This window comes from Lineus longissimus, chromosome 2, assembly GCF_910592395.1.
Source record: "Lineus longissimus chromosome 2, tnLinLong1.2, whole genome shotgun sequence".
NCBI lineage: Eukaryota > Metazoa > Nemertea > Pilidiophora > Heteronemertea > Lineidae > Lineus > Lineus longissimus.
This window is the reverse complement of record NC_088309.1, coordinates 26,904,907-26,926,519: the sequence shown is the minus strand read 5'-3', so window position 1 is coordinate 26,926,519 and position 21,613 is coordinate 26,904,907. Positions and strand designations below refer to the sequence as shown.

General features: G+C 40.4%; 3 protein-coding genes across 4 annotated transcripts; 2 read left to right on the top strand and 1 right to left on the bottom strand.

The window, feature by feature from the left end:
- Positions 1 to 1,572: 1,572 nt before the first annotated feature.
- On the top strand, positions 1,573 to 11,821 carry LOC135483298 (uncharacterized). 2 transcript variants are annotated; one of them, XM_064764060.1, is made up of 21 exons: positions 1,573 to 1,686; positions 1,914 to 2,052; positions 2,290 to 2,385; positions 2,552 to 2,633; positions 2,783 to 2,912; positions 3,223 to 3,388; positions 3,662 to 3,757; positions 3,890 to 4,151; positions 4,400 to 4,502; positions 4,673 to 4,763; positions 5,001 to 5,112; positions 5,238 to 5,349; positions 6,514 to 6,631; positions 6,838 to 7,024; positions 7,299 to 7,445; positions 7,537 to 7,651; positions 7,975 to 8,115; positions 8,274 to 9,089; positions 9,485 to 9,715; positions 9,981 to 10,160; positions 10,813 to 11,821. In XM_064764060.1, the coding sequence occupies exons 2-21, from the start codon at positions 1,928 to 1,930 to the stop codon at positions 10,848 to 10,850; spliced, it is 3,348 nt and encodes a 1,115-aa protein (XP_064620130.1). In that variant the 5' UTR covers positions 1,573 to 1,686; positions 1,914 to 1,927; the 3' UTR covers positions 10,851 to 11,821. The 2 variants fall into 2 exon arrangements, with proteins under 2 accessions (XP_064620130.1, XP_064620131.1); XM_064764061.1 differs by lacking the exons at positions 1,573 to 1,686; positions 1,914 to 2,052; positions 2,290 to 2,385; positions 2,783 to 2,912 and having other exon boundaries at positions 2,622 to 2,633.
- Positions 11,822 to 12,134: 313 nt separating this feature from the next.
- LOC135483299 (probable ribosome biogenesis protein RLP24) lies at positions 12,135 to 13,486 on the bottom strand. Its single transcript, XM_064764062.1, has 4 exons — positions 13,361 to 13,486; positions 12,811 to 13,061; positions 12,621 to 12,703; positions 12,135 to 12,379 (listed from the first exon to the last, which is right to left on the bottom strand). Exons 1-4 carry the CDS (start codon positions 13,439 to 13,441, stop codon positions 12,291 to 12,293), a joined length of 504 nt encoding a protein of 167 aa, XP_064620132.1. The 5' UTR covers positions 13,442 to 13,486; the 3' UTR covers positions 12,135 to 12,290.
- Positions 13,487 to 13,733: 247 nt separating this feature from the next.
- Positions 13,734 to 21,600, top strand: LOC135483297 (SH2 domain-containing adapter protein F-like). The gene is made up of 7 exons (XM_064764059.1): positions 13,734 to 14,091; positions 14,611 to 14,731; positions 15,097 to 15,396; positions 15,543 to 16,229; positions 16,482 to 16,755; positions 17,061 to 17,180; positions 17,687 to 21,600. Exons 1-7 carry the CDS (start codon positions 13,741 to 13,743, stop codon positions 17,868 to 17,870), a joined length of 2,037 nt encoding a protein of 678 aa, XP_064620129.1. The 5' UTR covers positions 13,734 to 13,740; the 3' UTR covers positions 17,871 to 21,600.
- The last annotated feature ends 13 nt before the right edge of the window (positions 21,601 to 21,613 follow it).

The following is a 21,613-nucleotide window of genomic DNA, read 5'->3' as shown; positions in this document are numbered from 1 at the left end:
TTTATTCAAAAAATCAACTATTACCAATCCAGGAGCTGTAGTAATAGAATGCAAGCAAAACACTGATGGTAATCTAGAATGTCGAAACATCACTATTTGGACTTGGGTGTCAGTTCAGTACTGTGGAGACATTGTCACAACCACTTGAAACCTGAACTGAGTGGCACCTCCTGGGATGTAGTCACACGAGGATGGACGTCACAGCTGCGAACGGGTTACCGCTATCACTTGCTGGCTCCTGTGGGACAGCCTTTGTAACGTCCGTGTCTATTTTTGTTAACAGCCAAGGACTGTTACAATTTCTATAAAATGCAATAACAATACAATCGGAGTCCAGACCTTCATCGACCTCAACTGCGAAGTATGGAGAAATCATGTGCAGAGAAGACCACAACTGATCTGAAAAGACATGGACTGTTGCTCCCTCCGTCACCATCATGCCTTCAGTTCAATACACAGCTCCACACAAACATCAGTGATCGACTACCATCGAAAATTTATTACCCGGTACATGAAACCTAATACTGTCATGACTGTCTTATCCTTTTCATCTTTTCAAACAAATCAACTTATATTGTCAATTATAAAGCACTAAAAGTCTGAACATCTGCCCTTCCTTTCCCAGTCTCCATATCTTGTTGGCTCCGGCCCTCTTGGTCCATTAATCTCTCCAGTCTCTGGATTGGTATCATCAGGAAAAGGCTCAAAGACAACTTCTTCAACCACAGGCCGAGCTTCCTCTTTGGACGTCTCAATTTTGTTGTCTAATTTGCCTGTGGGAGTTGATGCCTTCTTTAATGCTGCTTTCTTTGTGGCAGTATCTTTTTGGTCAGCATATGATCTGGTAAGAATAACTGCTGTCTGTTTGATTGGCACCTTTGGTCTTGGTGTCTGGTGAAGTGAACCTAAAATGAAAGAATGCACAACACTCAACAGTTTTATTTCGCACATAGTTTGCAGGAGGGTCACTAGTCTACAGAAGGGCGGTTGTTACCAGGTTTCTCTCCCTCATCACGACAAATGATGTCCTTCCTTTCACACCATAAGGCATTACAGAGTATCAACATGGGTTGAACATGTGTGTTCTGGGCACAGGGGCCAGTATCATGAGCATAATGGGAGAGGGACTAGTTTTTTGGTACACCCTGTTTTTGCATGCCTGAAGTCAAGAACTCGAAAACCTTGGCCTTTTAGACAAACAAATAGTACACAGAGCATCCAACTCGTTTGTACAACAATAAGGTAAGTACCTGATAATCGTGAAATAAGGGACATTGTGGAAAATCGTGACATTTTGTGAACAGGTTTTTCTTTCCACTGACACTGACAGGACTGTCCAAAAAGTTGTGTAATTCAGTTCCACCTCTAACCGCAAGGTGTCAGCATTAATTGCAAGTCCGAAAAAATAATGTATTTTGGCTAAGAATAGAGTTTACACCTAAAAGTTTCATAGAAAATATTCATAAATCTATATCGGTTGACTGGTTTGTCTTACTAGGATTTCATAAGCACGTACATCGACTTTATATCAGGTCGAAATCCAAGATCTGTAGAATCTCACGTCGTGGCGGTGTGGATGAATTTTTACAAGTTTTTATTTTAGTTTTACCGCTTTATTCCTGAATAGATGAAATGATATATGATTTGGTGCTCGTCAATACTTAGTTCAAATAATTTGCAAATAAGGTATACTTGAAACATACTGTTTTCTCCAAGCTGCCTCGAGTATTGACCCGATTTGTCTCGACCTTTTTTGTTCCAGAAAATGTACAGCATTGTTTCATGGTAAAATTCACACCCTTTTTTCGACAGGTCCCAAATCAAGCCTGATGTCAACAAATCAGAATGAGTTGACTTGTTTTTCATGTTTTTGTAGTTTCATATCAAATTTTTTCTTATATTCTTTATCACAGAAACTGCTGTCAAAATGAAAGGACGTGATTTTTGTGAAGATTCGCATGCTCCTCTGGATATCAGACGGGTTTTCGTTACTGATCTGCTACTCTTAGGATTTGATGCAACAGCAACAAGTGCCAGGATACCTTTCAATAAGTATGTTTGATTTTTGAATTCTTTATTTGTAACTTGTTTAATTAAATAAGTGATGTGAAGTGAATTGTTAGCCAGTGGGCTTCAATGATGTCCAATCATTTGGAGCGTTCCAAATCTATAATGGAGAGATAACTTTTCGTGATAGATTTATAGTGCATTCTTTCTTCTATTCAAATTACAAATCAAATCTATCTCTTTCCGTCTGTTCAAAGGTCTGCTCATTTGTGTTTATTTCAGGAATATATTTGATGTTCCCAACAAAAGTGCCTTTGAAACGGTAATGCACTTCTTGTTCAAGAAACTGAACCCAATTCAATGTCGAGAATATTTTAGGTGAGTGACCTTATACTATTGACAGTATTGTTGATGTAATACTTAATGAAGAAACTGGATAGATAACACCTGTCTATGTGTGTTGTAGTTGGCAGGGTCATCCAAGACGGTGGCAACCAGGTTTAAGGCTCATCAATAAGATGTGTTTTTCTGTGTTATGTTTCAGGGAGTGTTGGCCAATAGCAGACAGAAAACAAGAACCTCTTTTCAGAAAAGTTTGTATAAAGTGGCTTACAGAAATTTCTGAGGTAAGAAGTCGTCCAATCTAAAAAACTAATCTGAAGATTACGACTACCTTTAAAATAGGTTTGTTCCATTTGATAAGTTAGTGTGACCATGGTATTTGCCCAGATGGCCTTTGAAAACTGGTTTCCAGCCTTAGATATGTTCTTTTCAGAAAGACTCAGATGCTCATCTTCCCCGAGTGGTGGCCTCTTTATTCCTCTCCCCTGGTGGCGGCAGATTCTGCCAGTTACTTGCTGCATTCACACGCTACGTCCTACTAAAAGTTAGCAGAAACGAATATGGTATGTCACTGTAACAGCATCTTTAAGATGCTTTCAGGGGTGATTCACTGGGAATTGGATCTAAGTAGACACACTCACTTTTAGTAGTTCTGTGTAGTAGTAGTTTTCTCAGTTGTGACAGTGTCAAGTTTATTCTAGACAAATTGTGACACAGGTGATGTCTAAAGGAGGAGTCAGTACCAGTAACTCATACTGGTGCTGTTCAAATGAAGTTACACATAAGAAATTCTCACAAGAGCAATTGCAGAAGAAATAACAGTGGTGAGATGCATTGTCTGTATATTTCAAATGCTTGCTTTGTCTTTTTCAGGTCGGAGAGACCAACTGCATCACCCAACACTAACGCCTGATTCCATTCATCTTGGAGACATGGTAGAGACAGCAGTAGAAGCAAATTCAGTGCGATATAGACAGAAGTTCTTCAACAGGTTGCAAGAGCTGGCTCTTATACAGAAAGAATGGCAACACTATGCTTCGTGAGTATCTTCTAAAATGAACACAGTCTTTTGAATTGTCAGTGGGATTTTCCGAAAGAAAGCAATCTTTTCGCGGTGCCTCTCTTGACCAATTAGTATTAGGGCTTTTGTCTGAAAGTGGAAGACGGATTCAGTTTCACTCAAGTGTTGCTGTGATTACCAAGCATTGTATTGGATGAGAGACACTAACACATGAATCAGCAAAGGGTGGTGCAATACAACTGACAGAATGTCGATAACAGCATATTGATAACTGGCTGTCACATTTTCCAGGGAATTGGTAAAAGATCATCGTCATCTCTCTAAATTAGCACGAGACAAGGAAAAGGAATTGAACACGTTGCTGCAGGTGTCAGCTGACAGAGGCAGGTAAGGAGTCTGACAGTCACAGCGTGACTCAAAAAACTATTGTTTCAAACCACCTATTGAGTCTATTTTTGACAATGCCGAGACAGTGGTATCAAACAATACGTAAAGAGTTCTGTTGTTGCAATTTTTCAGCCCTATTCCTCGCAGCCAACGTTCTGGTGGGATAAGTGATTATGATCTCGATATACAAACAGTGAGGAGGACACAGAAAATACAGAAGGTGCGGTCTCTGTGGAAGAGTTTGTGTGACTACTTCCGTGACAGCCAACAAGAGAGAGATATCATTCAATCAATATTACAAGGTGTGGCGGACAAGTACAAGATCGATGCCAGTAATATCAATGTCAAGGTGCCAGAGATGTTACTCAGGGAGTTCGATAGGGAGATTCAGTCGGTAAGCTAGATTTATCTGTTCACTAAAGACTAGTTGCCTCCAAGAGCCAAAGGGGTTCAATCTGGTTGTGCTGAGCTAATGACTTTTCAACCTGGATCATTAGGAGTTCAAAATAGAGGGTATGTCAGTTGAGACTGATTTATATAGACAGAGTGTAATCAAGTTCCCTGACACTCCTGAAATGGCTGCAGAACAGAAAATTGAGATGAGACTTACGATGATTATATTTGCATATGTTGTTTTTCCAGAGGGCTGTTAGCAATACCTATGAAGGAGGCAACCTCAACCTCTTGAGTGTTATCCAGTTGTGGAACTTATCGCTCCATTTGTACATAGAGAAGTTACATGAAGGTAGGCCAATTTCGTATTAATTTCATGATGCTGAGGTTAACAGACTCTATGGTTTTCTCTGATAACAAAGAGTATTTCAATACCTGGCCATTTACACCAACCGCCAGAGGTAGGGGTTTAGAAGTGAAGAGTGAAGAGTGTCTCGTAACCCAAGTCTCATCTTATTTCAGTTGGGATGCCCGATTTGAAAGATGTTGGTCCTCGGATACATTCACATGTCCACACACATAACGCACATCTTGCTGACCTTCGAGCTTTAGAGTAAGTCCACTGTTTTATACTCTCCTTTATTGGTTGGCGAAACTTATCCATCGCGGGCTAGTGAATTTCATTCAATCAGAATCATAAGAGCTTCACGAAGACTTACAATTGAGCTGTCGTATTTAGACTGAATGCACACACCATTGATTTGCATGTGCGTACAACGTACATGTAGGTGGCTTAATGTACATTGTAACAGCTACACGTACAGATAATTGTCGTTTTCTTTACTTTCAGAACAAAATTGAAAAATGAAGTGATTCCTGGCTTGAAGGAGTCCATAGGAGAATTGCAGACGAAACTCAATGCAACACACAAAGTAAAGACTCCCCCTAGTTCTCGGAATGCTGTAAGTACATCTAATGGTCTAGAGCCTTTCTTTCTTGAACCAGTTCATGCCGCCAAGCAGTCGTTCTCCTATGTGTAACCAGCTGATTATATCAAGTATCTTACCTTTGTTTCTTTTGCTTCCAGTCACTCCGGCTTGGTTTGATGCCCCCGACTCCACCAATCAACTTTGATGGTAGTCCAGTGGACAGTGAGGCAGTGCCATCAAGACCTCTCATGAGGACGCCCAAAAGTTCAGGTGAGTTGAGTGTATGATTGTTCAAAATCAATGGAACAAATAATGTAGGTGTTCTTTAATGCTAAAGCAAAGTATTGTCAACCAACAGTTATTAAAACGTACTTCACAATTTTCCATTGGGTGTTATTGATAAAAGGATTAAACTAAAGCACACAGGCTATGTCTTTTATTAACACCTTCAGCGCCGAACCGCCGTGGTCCAAATCCCCCTCCCCTTTGAGCTGGTTATCGGAGTCTCATGGACTTCACGAAAGAACTACGCCATCGCCATCTTCAGGGCATGATGGAACTGAAAAGACAAGAGGAGATCTTTCCAGTTCCTCCCTTGCCCTGAAGATGGCGATGGCGTAGTTCTTTCATGAAGTCATTTAAAGTTCTGAACTACGCCATCGCCATCTTCAGGGCACGGTGGTAACTGAAAGACCGTTTGGTCTTTTCAGTTGCTGTCTTGCCCTGAAGATGGCGTAGTTCTTCATGAAGTCCATGAGACTCAGATAACCAGCTCAAAGAGGGGGATTTGGGTCAGGTAGATCTACGTGGTTCGCCGCTGAAGGTGTTAACATATTTCATGTCATGTTTCATATAGGGCCAAAAAGTGTTAGTTGGAAGACACCAAGCAACAGGAGAAGAGGTGGGAGGACCAAAACATGTTGTTCATGACTGAACAAAATATTTCATATGCTTTTCTATTTGCTGTTAAATTTCTATTTGTTAGGTGAGAATTTTTTTATACCTGAAATTTTTTTTTTCAGAGAGTTTTTGATTTCACAAACCCTATCCTGGTAAAATTTCTGAGAGGAGGCAATAAAAAAATACATTTTTTTACAAGAATTTTTTTTCATTTTCTCGCATTTCTATGGCGGCGGGTTCGCTAACAATCCTAAAAAAATCATTTAATTTTTTTGGTCATTTTCGTAAGTGGCGGGTTCGTGAAACAAGGTATGAAAAAACTCTCGCCTTATGTTCTTTTTGCTGTTCTTCTGACCTTCTGTTTCGAGTCGAATATGGTTTGTTTTAATCAGCATGGTGTTATTTCTACCAAAGCTAAAACTACCAATTTACATGTAGAGAACCATTCAGATGCACCATGGCAGGTATTTGGGATAATAATCTGTTGAAGGTAAAGGCAACCATACATTACCAAGATTCTTCTATTTGTTGTAGATGAGAGTACCCCGGAGGCTGCCAGTAGGTTGATGTCCACCATTAGGAAAGAGAGACACTCACCTCTCGTTCAAGGAAGTCCCTTATTTTCTGCCAGGGCAACCCTTACTGGTCATAAGTGAGTATTTTAAAGCTATTTTGAACATGCCTACCTGTACTTTCCAGTTGAAGTATTAAGTGAAAAGTTACCAAAAACATATAGCTCAGCTCTGCATCATAGCTCTGTAATTCACAAAAATTATGGTAAGTCCCAGAAGTTCACTTGATCAATCGGTTCCTCAGCTGTTTCTTTTAGTTTATCCCTGAAGTTCTTGTTCTTTTAAGGTTTCATTCCAAACTTCCCATCCATGTTCCTGAGAGCTCAGAACGCAAGCCACCAGAAGGTCGTGTTCGCCAACGTTCAGCACCAAGTAAAGTCACCGTCAAGACACCAAAGAAGGATACTATAACAGCCAGGGCACATTTGACATCTCAGGTGCAGAGGACGAAATCAGCTGTCACTCGGGAAAAGGTAAAAACTTAGAATTATCAAATTGTTAAAGGGTCAGATTACACTTGCACTTGGTCAGAACAGAGGGATAGTGACCCTGGCTGTTGCTTTGGTTGCTCTTTCTTAATTCAACATCTAACAGTTTCTTTTGAGATTACTAGTTCTCGCCAATCCATACGTCTAGCATTCATTCCCTTTCAAGATTACACTCAGCACCAGCTTGTTGACTGGTAGTTTAGCAGTAGTGCATAGATTTTCACTGCATGCTTACACCCTGACCTCTCTCTAATTGCAGTTCTACTCGAATGACCTCACTACATCTGTGATGACAACTCCAACGACACCAGACAGAAAGGAACTAGATGTTTTCTCAAGCCTTAAGCATCCACCAACACCAGGCAGTACAAGCCGGGAAAGAGCGGAAAATGTTCTTGTTGACAAAGTAAGTATATTCGGTTTGCAAAAATGAAGAGTTTAACAGTAGGTGTTCTACCTACCATTTCATAACTCCTTTAAACCGTTTCTCACTTCAGATTGTGGATTCTATCGTCTCCTTCAGCCCTCTCTACCAAGCCTCAGCACTTTCTAATGAAAATACCCCTCAAGACGTCAATGACATCAATCTGAAGGACCCAATGGCTGCATTGCGTAAGTATCAATCTGATATCAGAAATATTTGATGTGTCATTATTGACAGGATATAGGCCACACCAGTAATTGGCTTACCGGTACTTTGTGTTGAATGTATTTCAAAATGCTGACTTCATGCATTGCACCAGTGTGAGAGTAGTGTCTTTGCACATCATGATAATGTTGTGGTTGCACAGAAAGGATTGCAGAAGCAGGGGACAATTCAAGACCAGTCCCCATAGGGTTCTTACCTTAGTCTGCAGTTTATCCAGTTCAAATATATTTAAAACAGGTACCGTGCAAAACATTGGCCAAATAAACACATTTGTTGTCAATTTCAGAGGAGACAGCTTTTCAGGTCCGGGATAAAATAGCCAGGAGTCCCTTCGATGATAGATCAGCGATTCCTAAGATAAACTTAGATGCGAGTAAGAATAGCTCAGACAGCTCACCAACTGCAATCGCAAGACCAGTGGAACAAGGTTCGTGATCACCTCTGCAATAGATAGTTTTCAAGGGATTTACCTGCTTGTTCCATGTCCCATGGAGACTTTGTCATATCTCACCATTTCTCTTAGCAGTCAGTATAGTCTATTACTATTAGCTTACATTTTAATCAACTTCTTGGTTGTTATTTCAGAGGCATTACTTGAACGCTTTGAGGCTGCTGACATGTTATCTGAAGCAGATGAATTCAATGTTTCCGACTCAAACAACAATAATAACTATATTGGGAAATCTCAGGAAAAGCTGGATGAGATATTCCGTCGGTCGCCGGGGATTGAAGAGGATGAAAAACACTTAGAGGAGTTGTTGTCGTTTAGCATGAAGATAGATGACAGTTACAATCCCTTCCCAGAAACAAGAGACTCTTCTTCATGTGAATCAAAAATATCACTGAGGGATAGAAAACTATCACCTCGACATCAAGAAACTTTTGATGGAGTTGACCATGCGTCTGATTCAACAAAGAGGAGAGTACATTTTAGTGAGACTGATATTCATACAGAAAGTCGATCTCTCCATGAGCCTCAAGGTGATCTTCTAGATTTTGATCTGGAGAAAGCGGACACATTGCATGTGTTGGGTGGTTTGAAGAAGTTTTCTTTGGATGATGATGTCCTGAATGGATTTGACGACATTGTGGTTGGAGGAGAGGTGCTAAACAGTGAAGAACAAATCTTTGAGCTTAAGCGGAATGAGAGTTTGTTGTCTGACTTGCACGAATCTGATGAACTTCTCGATACGAGGTCGGGGAAAGATACGTCGGAGATAGAGGTGCCTCTTATAGATATCAACATAAGAAATCTCACAGGTTTTACTCCATCTGGGTCTATGTCCAACCAAAGCTCATCCAGGTTTCCAACGATACATTCTAACATGCTGGATGAGAGTGTGGAAGATCTCAATGACATTTCTCTTGGTGATCTGGCTGCTCCTGACGACTTTGAATTAGGTTAGTGAAGACCATTTAGCAACGTATTCTGTTCAGTTCTAGTTTTGGATATATATCCCCTTGGAAACTCCAAAATGAGACCACCTCTGGAAATGGCACAAATATTGTTATGCTAATAACAACTGGTATCGATTAGAGAATCTATACATGTGCATGTACCGTAGATGAGAGAATCTATACTTGTAAGTAATTATACTGATGATTTCAAACCTAGAAATGTGTACCGTATTCCTGGTGATATTGAGAATGAAAATTGCTTGGTAAACATAGATATAGGTCTCCCTGACTCTTCCTGTCATAATATCATTCCATGATATCGCCCCTCACTTTGAATCCTGGCAGAAACCCTGGTGGTATAGATACCCAAAACTTACATTGTGTTGTTTATTCATTAGATGCTGGCCAGTCTTCCCCACCCCAGGCGACAAGTCCAACAGCCATTGATGTCCCTGCCTCGGAGGAATCCAAACTAAGCAGCGCCACTGGCATCAGTAATGACCTGCTGATGCGGTTCCAGAGACTCAAGATGAGTAATGCTAATCCCACGAACAGTCTGGTCACCAAGGAGAACGGAGTGCCTTCACTACCCTTGCCCGGTGAGTCGGAGGAGGATCAGGACGATAAAGGTAAGCCTGGGATTGTTTCTGATTGTCCAGCAGAGCTTGTACAGTTGACTCCTACTGAAAATTTATATTCATGTACACTGTATAAAATACAGTCCCTTGGGAAAACTGCCTCTATTACTCCTGCTACATTAGACAGGACGTTCATGATAATGTACTGAGACCCAGTTTGAAGTGTCGTGTTACTTTGTTGTTAGATCCGAGCTTTGCTCCGAGGCATTTCTGCTAACGATTTCATGATTTCTTCTTTGTTTCTTTATTGATGTAGGTTTGGATGCAGTGTACCTAATGCAGAGTCCTCGGCCCAAGCTTGAAGAGGACAAGAAGTTCACACTGGACCTGGCATTTGAATCAGATTCAGATGAAGGTAAAGAAGCAGAAGTGGAAAATGTGTTTTATACACCGGATCATAAAACTAGATTCAAAAGTCGGCTGGATGATATGCTAGGTAAGAGACAGGGACTTGAAACTATGATATTTTTGACCTAGAACATGTTGAGAACATCTTCTTGAGGACTATGGCTGATGATGACCAATCACTGCGCAAATTTGACATGTCGAGTAAACAGATGGTTTTAACCCTGTAAATTTGATGTCATGATCAAAGATGTGACTCACTGAAGCCAATCTTCTGGTTTTTATCGAAGAAAATTCTGCAACAAAGGTTATGCCTTTGTCTCTCACATAAGTAATTTCGTAACCATGAGTGCAACTATCTCATTTTTTCAAGATGTAAGTATTCCAACACCGAACCTACGTGGCCCAAATCCCCCTCCCCTTTGAGCTGGTTATCGGAGTCTCATGCACTTCATGAAAAAACTACGCCAACGCCATCTTCAGGGCAAGGCAGGAACTGAATAGACCGTTTGGCCTTTTCAGTTCCTTTCTTGCCCTACGCCATCGCCATCTTCAGGGCGTGGTAGCAACTGAATAGACCGTTTGGCCTTTTCAGTTCCTATCTTGCCCGGAAGATGGCGATGGCATAGTTCTTTCATGAAGTCCACGAGACTCCGATAACCAGCTCAAAGAGGGGGGATTTGGGCCACGTAGATCTACTTGGTTCGGCGCTGAAGGTGCTAACAAGTGGTTATCCATTTCAGGTGATGATGATTCACTCCTTGTACCATCTTCTCCATGAGAAGGCTTTGCCATCAACGCGACACTGACGAGAGTATCAAGCATTTATGAAGTTGAGCCGATCTGACCTTCGTGTACTTGTCATTGTACTGCATGCACATTTATATCTACTTCTGAGGACTCAACTGTTGGACAGATATTAAACTTCATTGTGCATGTAAATATAACCTGCTGTAAATATCATCTTAAATGCATATGGAGTGTGGTGATTCAAACTAATAAGCCGGATACAGACTGTCGAAAATTAACAGTGGACTCCTCGGAACCCTGTGTGAATGTTGGGTTATTAGTTCAGTACAATTTGAAGAGCATTGTTTCAACTTCATGCTGATCTGTATCAAAGGGAACCTTGAAAAGACCCATAGAGATGAAGCTAGCCAACTGTGCATATTTTGTAGCATGGCCTACAGCTCTGTCATGCAGGCCATGACCGAATTGTATACATTTATATTTCTCTTGTACGAGCAATAAGTTTGTACAGTAACTACTGAAACTTAGTAACAGTCTTGTCATATCGCATATTCATGTATTATGAAGGATGTGTTATTTGTAAATACAGCAAATGTACAGTTTTTGGCAGAGTATTCACGGCCTACAGATTTGTGTTCAAAATCATTCGTATCCATTATCAAAAGCTACACAACTCTAGTATTAATGATCTATGCAATACCTTATGTCTTCGTATGTCATTATCTTGCAGTGACTCTAAGCATGTGCATGTATACATGTAAAAAGAATATGGATTCCAGAAAGTGTTTTTGAAAATAGAATGAAATCACAATGTATTGTTTTGACAGCAAAGGGTCATACCTGAATTGCTGTCTGGTTTTGTTATGAATAAAGCCAATTTTGCAAACATGCTTAGTCCATCTGTTATTTCCTGTTCATATTTGGTGATGCCTCGCATACATGATCTACAGATTGTGACCATGCCATCTTCACCTTCACAGATTGCGACTTAGTATTATCACAATCTGTAAAGCATCCATGGGTTTATTTACACATAGCAGCTGTCCAGATCCCTTTGTGACAAGATACAAGATGTCCAGATGTCTTTTGTGTCTAAACTGGTTGCAGTGATGACATCTCAGACTTCTGGTGTAGTGGAACCTCAATCTGCGGCACACTGGTACAGGACACCCTTCGACATAGGCCCCAAATTGAAAGAGTTTCCTCAAGTCCCAGGTCACACAAAAAGAGGCCTCATCGGGCTGTGGGTAGGACGACTTCTCGAATTGTAAAAGGAAAGGGGGCCAATGGGCAATAATTCAGGCAAAGGCAATACTGTGGCTTAAAAGTGTATATTTACATTCAAGTATCTACATAACAATTATTTGAGAACTGCAGCCCAAAGATGTTGGACAAGGTGGTTAAAAATGTTTGTTTCATTTTGTTTGGAGCTGGGAGCACATGAATCCTGGTCACTGAAAACACCCCCAATTTACATCTCAAGATGCACGTCCTCCATGTCGACATCGTCTTCTTCTTGGATAACTTGCACCATTTTCTCCACCAGTTTCGCAGAACGTGCTGAAGAAGAAAACACGAGACATTATTCATCATGTTGGTAGCACTGTTAGTGCATGTTTCTCAGAAAGCCACCAGGTAGGTGTTGACTCCTTGGTAGCAAAAACTTCATCTTCAGAAGACTATTGACATATATCTGTTGTTGTATGAAGTAAGGCATACAGGTTCAATATCCTAGAATTTGCTCAAAATAGCGCGCGAGTGTTTCTCCATCACATGTGCCACCACTGCTTGAACAACTTACCAGCTGGAGACTTGATAAGATGGATGTTCTTCTGCACCTCCTTGATGTCAGCTTCCTTCCGTAACTCTTTGCCTTTCTTTAATCTGAAACAAAGACAAAGCTGTGATAAAAGACAGTAGATATCTAATGTTACTGGAAGATATCAAATGTAAAGTTCTTGGATCTTCTGACAACTCATTTGAATAATCACCTGTTGGCAATGTGCTGATTCTGTCGCTTGATCTTTATTTCTTCAACTCTCTTCATGGCTTTTACTGTCTTAGCCCAGAGCTCTCGCTGATATTTAACAGGTTCATGTCGCCGTTTTTCAAATTCAAAAGAGGGGTCCACAGCCAGATCTTTTCCTGCAGCTTTCCTGAAAGCCTTGGTCCATTTGGTCTTCCTTGGGTTTCGTTTCTTCTTGAATGCTTTGTGGCATTTTGACCGGCAAAATCTGAAAATCTGAAAGGAAGGAAAGATAGGTATTCTGACATATAATTCAGAGATGACAAGTACTGACTTGCGACTGCCGATGCCAAATGCCAAAACGGCACCGGACGACCGCGACATGGACATGGACTAACACTAACAGTAAACACTCTATACTTAGTCACGTTAACATGTAAATGTATATTGCACACATCATCATCAGGAAATTTTTGTACACAAATCTACATGTATTTTTACTGTCGCTTCAACAAGTAATAACTCAAAATGTAAAGAAAATATACCCTTAAAACAAACATTATTTCGATTCTCACCTTACAATCATTTCTTACAAACTCTACCCCATGGCCAGGGTAGACTGTTGATGAGCAGAAATAGCACTTTTCTAGCCTCATTTTTGTAAAATATTGATGAAGCCAGGAACCACGTGAAAGGGTCAATATTGGCCAAGGAGAAAAAGAATCAGCGAGGCTTGATTGGTCAGAAATTTAAAGAACACAAAATAAAATAATATTTTATTCAAATACAGCAAATATTGGAATCAATTATTAAACTTTAACTGTATAAATCTATGAAAATGGGTATAAATAATTTGTTTGATGGTTTGTTTAATTGCTTGATAAATATTCATGAGCAATACGTAATTTTGGGCCAATCATAAACTCGGTAGTAGTGATTTTCCAAGAAGTATGGGATGGCGAAGTTGTTGAAGAAAACTTTTGGTCTTGGTGCCAAAAAAGCACCCCCACAACCCCCTAAACCCGATTATAATGTAGCTGGTGGTGCAGTGGGTGGTGTAATAGAAGATAATGACGCCTTTAATCGCGATGGTGAGCAGGAGACGAATTCTGGGAGCCCGACATCGTCGCCTCGAAATGCACAAGTTCAGTCTTCCTCTCCCACTCCACAAAACAGAATGGCTCTTGCTGCTGCTGGTCTGCCTGTTCTCAGTCCTCGCAGCTCTTCAATCGGAGGACATGGGCCTGGTGCTACAGGTTTTTCAGAGGGCCGATCAAGAGCACCTAGTTCTAGTGCTGATGGAAAGGTAATGCCAGTGTCCTTGTGTATATTTTCTTTCCAGCTGCAAAGACGCGACATGACAGCTCGGTGACATGCAGACAGGGCACAGGCGCTGCGACAGTTCGTACCCGCCCAGCCCGCTGGTTACCGATGACTCGACTTACAGTTTATTTTATTGCGGTTGTTTTGAACATCTTATTCCAGATCCAGTAGGCTTAGCTACCAACTTTCATTCAGTTTAGTTAGCTGGTTTGGGAGGGGGTTACACTGGTGTGAGGTGTGGCCAATTAATTTTTCTGTTTCCTTTCCGGCCTAAGCCCTACATGGCTTGCCTTACTTTCTGGTAAGGATTTGATGCGCAACAAGGATTTGATGGTCTTGATCGAGCTCTAAGAACCAACCTGTAACTGTCAGATTCAGAAGTTATCAAAATGGTGCAGCAGATTCTATCTCTAGGCCAAGTCCTACTTTGCATTGGAGTATGAACAAAATGACATGTAAAAACTAAATAATTTCTTGGTTGACATATACATCTTAATTTCAGCCTGTACTGGAGGACTATAGTGAGCCATTTGACGCCAGGAGAAATGGTATTCCACTGACACCCAAATCACCTAACAATGATGAATACACAGAACCATATGATGCACAACAAATGTTGAAAGGTACAATCTGAATTGCAAGGATCAGTGGACCTCTAAATGTGTCCAAGAAAAGAGCATATTCCCGTCTGTTATGATAGTACAGAATAAACAGTTCAAATAATGTCAACTTTCCAAATGGATAGGGTTTTCCAATCCTTCATCATGGCAGAATGAGTGCGCACCAGTAAAACTGGCAGTGCTGAGAATGATAAGATAAGAAAGATATGGGACTCGGGTGCAATTAAAGGTAGGACTTTCTACAAATTGCAATTATCTTAGATAACCTGAGTGATTACCTTTCATAATCCTGGTTGGTAAAGTGTAAATGATATCTGGATTCTCAATATGCAATCAGTGTGCCCATACTTGGCATGTCTTCTTTTCAGAGCTGAACCTTGAGAGTCTGGACATGGGTATACAGCTTCCAGAGTTGGAACAGGGTGCTGAAGACTCAGACTCCAGGCTTTATGATGACCCGCTTGACTGTGATTTAGAAGATGTACAGGGATTTGAAGAGGTACCTGGCTATCCAGCTGATGATCGACCTTTAGAGGACTATGAGGATCCTTGGGAGTGGTCCATGAAGAATCGCCTGATGACGCAGTTGCAGGACATGGCTAAGAGTGAATCAGGGCAGTTTTCTCCACCTCCAACAGCTACCTCCACAAGTCCTCTCAGTCTTTCTGGTGAGAACAAATCTGTCATTATTGACCAATTGCCAGTTTTTCAATGCAAATTCTGGTTGAAATTCTTTTCCAATTTGTTGGCAGTTTCCACCCAGTACTGTTGAAGTAAATGTTGGGGTTAAGCTTTACTTGTCTGTCCATTGTAGGTACTGGTGTCAGTGGTGAAGATGGAAATACAACCACGACTTCTGCATTACCTGGTCTTCGACCGATTCCTAGATCTGTATCTGCCACTGGTTACCCAGGAAAAGGAACACATGTAGAAATTGACGTCGGTAGTTATATTAGAAAGGACAAGTCAAGTGAAATGCTGGACGCTATTGCAAGCAATTTGAACCGTGATACAGACATTGTTAAAACAAAAACTAAGAATATTCCAAGTATTCCTGATCTTTCAACTTATGATGACACTGCAATGGGCAATTATGAAGAGCCATGGGATTTACAGGCAAAAACACAAGAACTAGAAGATAAGATAAGAAAACGCTTATCAAAACCTGAGTTTCGTGAAAACTTTGAGGACCATAAAAATGTTGAGAGGACTATTAGCGCTATTGAAAAATCACCTAGAGACCGTAATCAAAGTGGTGAGACAAAGACTAGAGAACGTAGTACCAGTTCTGGGGATGTTCTAGCATCAAAACATCGCGATAGGAGTGGTGATTCAAAATCTCGTGATAAGAAGCATCTTGACAAACGACAACATTCAGTTGATGGCAGGATCCATCTGAATGATGGCATGGATGGTGCTGTTGGTGGTCAGGAAAATTACGAGGAGCCTTGGGACTTGAACAAGAGCACAAACATATTTGCACAGATTGCTGGTGCAACAAGTAAGTGTATTTCTGCTTTGATTTAGATTTTCAGGTGTGCTGTGTTGCAAGTTGTCCTTTCCGCATTTTTCTAGAATCCTGGGATAAGGTGATATCCGAAATCAGCTGTTGATATCTTTTATGTTTCTAGGCCTAGGTTATTTGAAGAAAGTAGCTCTTTATTTATTGTATGGAATACAACACTGAAATAAGTAGAACAGCCCAAAAATAGTGGAGGGAAAATCAAATTTTGTTTCAAATTATTAATTTCAGGTGGATTGACAAGACAACCTGACAAGAGGGATCTCCCCTCGCAATCATCTCCACAGCCGGCAATGTCCTCACCGCCACTCCACCACTCAAGTCTTCCTCCGCCGCCTAACCATGCTCCCCCTCCTCCTCCAGGGAGTGTAGAAGATGGTGTGGGCTCCTCACCACCAACACAAGCACATAATAAAAAGAGAGATAAGTTGAATCTGGATCTGACGAAAGCTGTGAACAAATTGGGGGAAAGGATAGACCCATCACAACCACTTGAAAAACAAGGGTAAGTGATATTTATCACCCACTCACCGTGTCGCCTTTGTTTTATTCAGTGGAGAGAAAGCTAAATCAAAATCCATTCTTTGCATTTGGCAGTAGACCAGCCTGGCATTAAACTTCAAAGTCACCTTTAAATTACTCTTTGTTTCCCCAGAGAAGAAGTAGAAGAAATGCCCTTTGCTATTTCGACTTGTGTTGCTTTGAAAGGGGAGAAAATTGAGTCTGTACCAAGCGACTTAGGAGTCGTGTCTCTCTTGCCACTGACAAGATAACTACCGGTATAAAGCTGATATTGTGCTCACTTTTCAGCTGGTACCATGGTGCAATAGGTAGAATAGACGCTGAGAACTTGCTACGGGTACACAAGGAAGGAAGTTATCTGGTGAGAAATAGTGAGAGCAGTAAGCAGGACTTTTCACTCTCGTTAAAGTAAGTATTCAATGTTGTTTGATTCTTCTGGTGAGAATCCTACCTGTCAGAATATTCCCTCTATCTATGACAGGCTCTATGATAACACCATTGCAATCAATTCTTATTCATTTCCTTGCCAGTACAGATCTATAACGTGGTTACCTGTCTTAACCAGACTGTACTGCTGTCTGGATGTAGCACACAATACAAGTTGCGTTGAATAAGGATCACCAGGGCAATCAATAGATCAATGATAATGGCACAGACCTGCTTAAGTGGCCGAATAACGCTGATGAAATGTCTGCTTCAGTTAAAGTTGTATTCTTGGCAAGAGCTTGCGTGTGTGGCAGTCATGTAATAATCAATAACCAGCAGGAAGTATGGGGGATGGTGGGTCCAAATCATATTCACCCTTTCATTGCTATAATCCTGTCTGGTCATGTTTGGGATTGGAAATCGGCATGCAGATACCTTATTGATTTGAACAAAGAACTGAACATATATTTTTGTGGGTTTTTTTTCAGGAGTGCTCGAGGCTTCATGCATATGAAGATAGTATTCAAAGACAATGCATACATTCTTGGACAATTTAGCCAACCATACTCAAGTATTCCAGAAATGATTCATCACTATTCCATCCATAAACTTCCAATAAAGGGTGCCGAGCACATGTCCCTTCTACATCCTGTTATGAATGAACTACTATAACAGATGTGTCATGTAGTCTCATCAAAGGCCCTCTATACCGATATAGTAGTAGTACTGCCTGTATCACAGCCAAAACTTTGCTGAACTAACCAGATAATGTCATGGTCTTTGGATTATATATGGTGCTCTACCAAATCTTGGTGTGACTTCATCAATGTCAGTCAACTCCTACCCTACAAATCGGATGTTTGGTGCTGTGACTCTGCTGGCTGATATGATGGCATTGTGATGTCACACTGATGAATGTCTATTTTCATCGACCTGAGCTCAGTGTCTGAATCAAGCAAATGAATTAACTGGTAACGTTCCAAGTTGTGGCTGCAGAGTGATGTAAGGCTAATGTATTACAAAGGAGGCTTCATGTAAATAAGCACAACATTGACAGTTTCCATGTCTGGGGTCAAAATTGTATCCCTCATAATTCATTGTTTTGACCAAAACAATACCCTAATGTGCTTTTTTTTCAATGATAACATTGTGAACCTATCTGATTTGGAAACTATCAAAGTTCTGTTAACAACTACATGTACTTGTAAAATAGATGTAAGTATACTTGTATGTTATTTATAAAAGGTGCTGTCTCTGGTTTATGAACTGTATCATGTATTATTGTGACCTGTCTTTATAGCCTCCCTTCTCTGTACTTGACTGACTCTGATGAGAGGACGTTAATCTGAGCTGTCTCTGATAGTCCTTGTTGTTGAATGATGTTTGCTTTACATGTTAGGCTATTGGAAGCATCGAACATGACATACATTTAGTGATATCAAGAAGGGCTTGATACTTGACATTAGTATATAATTCAAGTAGTTGGCCTCTTATCTCCACTGGAGAAGTTGACTGCTCCTTACAGGAATTGTGATACCTAAGTAAATAAACTGTATCTTGTAGTACCAACTTGGAATATCTAGGCTGGAGAAAAAATAGGTGGAACATAGCGCCGTAGTTTCATGGGACTATGATCCTGTGAGTGGTGTAAGGTTGTCGTGGTGAACTAACTGCAGGAAACAAATGTAGAGTGATTTTGTGGTATTCTTTCAGTGTTTTTAAACAAAGCCCCAAAAATCTGGGAAAGTTGAATTCTTGCAATATTTTAGAGAACTGCTGTGGATCATTACCAATGAGATTCATTTTAATGCTGGTGATCCAACGTCTAATGTCATGTTCCCGCTACTAGAGTGGTTCTGTTGTGACATGAGGTCACACGCTGAATGGGAACATGACGGCAGTCTGTTGATCACCCACATAGGCTCACTGACCTAACTGCTATTTTAATTCAGCTGTATATCATTTTTGGTGATGTTGTAAACTGCCAGCTTGCATTTAGCTACTTTCCTTGATGAATCAAAGCATTACCGGTATTACTATAAATAGAGTTGCTCTGATGGCACTTTTTTCCATTTCTGAAAAAAACTCTGTAGTTTTTGGTCACAGCGTAGTTACATGTAGTTAAAAGAATTCATGGATTTAATGAAATATATCCGAATCAAATATACTGCCATTTAATTTTCAATGTATGTGCATATCATAGAATAGTAAATTTGGAAGCAATCCCATAATGAGAAGGCTAGTTCATGTTATTGTGTGATCAGTCTTCTTATTGTCAGATGATAACACTGCCGGTATCGATCCATCGATGTTATGTAGCATAACTGTCTGGAGGATACAAGGACACTGATGTTAATTTGGCAGGAAAGTTTAAGTTTTAATAGGATAATCTATACTCCTTTTATGGACATTGAACTGGCAGAAGTTGGAACAAAATTTCGAGATTTAGCATATGGTAGCACATGTATATGGATACAAAATCTAATATTTTGTTCGGCCCATTTTGTCCCCCTTCTCCTGCCAGTGGTGCTGATTCAAAGTTGTCAGAGGAGTCCTCTATGATATCAGTTGTTGGAATTTTTTGCTGGATAGAGTAAATAGTCCGATTGATGCAAGACATACTAACTTCCTGCTCCAAAAATGCCATTGCATGGACAGACAAATACCGGTAAACATTCATGGCATAGTCTCTGTACAAACAATGTGCCAATGTAACCTACTGTACACGTACCCGTTGTGAGTGCAGTTTTTATTTATCTTGAAATCTTATTTTTGTAATCCTTGTTATGTATACTTTTAGTATTTGGTTCCAAGTGCTGTTTGAAGGAATATTGCACGTTTAAGGTTTTTTACGATCATTTATTTATTTGATAATTTTGTTTATATAAGTATGAATATTGGTGTAAAGTAGTATGTGGTAAGACGGTGTGTTCCAGAAAAGTTCCAGTTATTGCTGATATTTATGCTGACGTAAACATACATGTACATATGCATGATGATTGGGATTATTGCTTATTCTTTGGTCAAGCGACATTATGAAATGAATATTTGTAATTTTCTTGATGTTCAGGTTAACACCTCCAGCGGCGTAGATCTGCGTGGCTCAAACCCCCCCTCTTTGAGCTGGTTATCGGAATCTCATGGACTTCATGAAAGAACTACGCCATCGCCATCTTCAGGGCAAGATAGGAACTGAAAAGACCGTGAAAAGACCGTTTGGTCTTTTCAGTTCCTTCCGTGCCCTGAAGATGGCGATGGCGTAGTTCATGAAAGAACTACGCCATCGCCATCTTCAGGGCAAGGTAGGAGCTGGAAAGGCCTCTTGTCTCTTCAGTTCGTGCCTTGCCCTGAAGATGGCGATGGCGTAGTTCTTTCATACATTCATGAAGTCCAAGAGCCTGCCACGTAGGTTCGGCGCTGAAGGTGTTAAAAGTGTTTGTATAAATTGTATACGAGACTTCAAATCAAGTGACAGAAATATCTTCACTTCAAACTCGATCCCCTTTGGACGTTTTTTTTGGGACACGCTGTTAATACCATATGATATCTTCATTTATTTCCAGCTTTAATTCTTATTTCCGACATACTACTAGTAATGTATAAATCTCAGAATTTCTGTTTCAAGCAGAGTAAATGCACATGGGGAAACCAAATTCCATTTTGGGTGTTGAGTGGGTTACCTGACAGGGGTAAATCTTTGTTCCAAGCTCCAGCATGGACATTCTGGTCAATTCCTTGCCCTCCTCTGGGTGATGGGGAGTGCAGATGAGCTGGGTTCCAATCACTTCATCTCTTTGAATCTCACCTCTGCAGCATGTGTTTACATAACAGTATTGAGAATCGTTGAAGGTCACCTGAACTTCAGAAGTTTAAGAAATTGATACCAAACTGGAGTTGTTGGCTGTCTCACCAAACACTCGAGTGGCGGGCCAAAATTAGTCAAATAACAGTGTCACCCAAGTGGTGTTTGGTGTGGCAAACAGTACCGCTGTTGAGGTATTAGTTTCTATTCCACCTGAGACTTGATGCATTTAAGGCATAATCCACCGAGAAACTATTTTCGACATACTTTTATACCACCGCAAGAGGTTATGGTTGTCTCACTATTGAAAGCTATGTGGTCAAAATGAGGCTAATAGAGAATACATAATCCATTATGAAAATTAAACATTGTCACTAAGGTGTTTAGATTATAAGACCCGAGGAACATTAAGGTGAAATGATGATTCGTTGGATGTGAAAAGTTGTCACTCCTGTTTGACAAGTTTGACAAAAGCACCATTAACTTAATGTACCCAGTATGAATGTAAATACTAAGAAGCTCATTGACTTGTTTGAGCATGGTGGTACTGTTCACAGCCAACTTCTCAAATATGGATGACAGTTCCTGTTATTATTAATAATGAACCATCTGA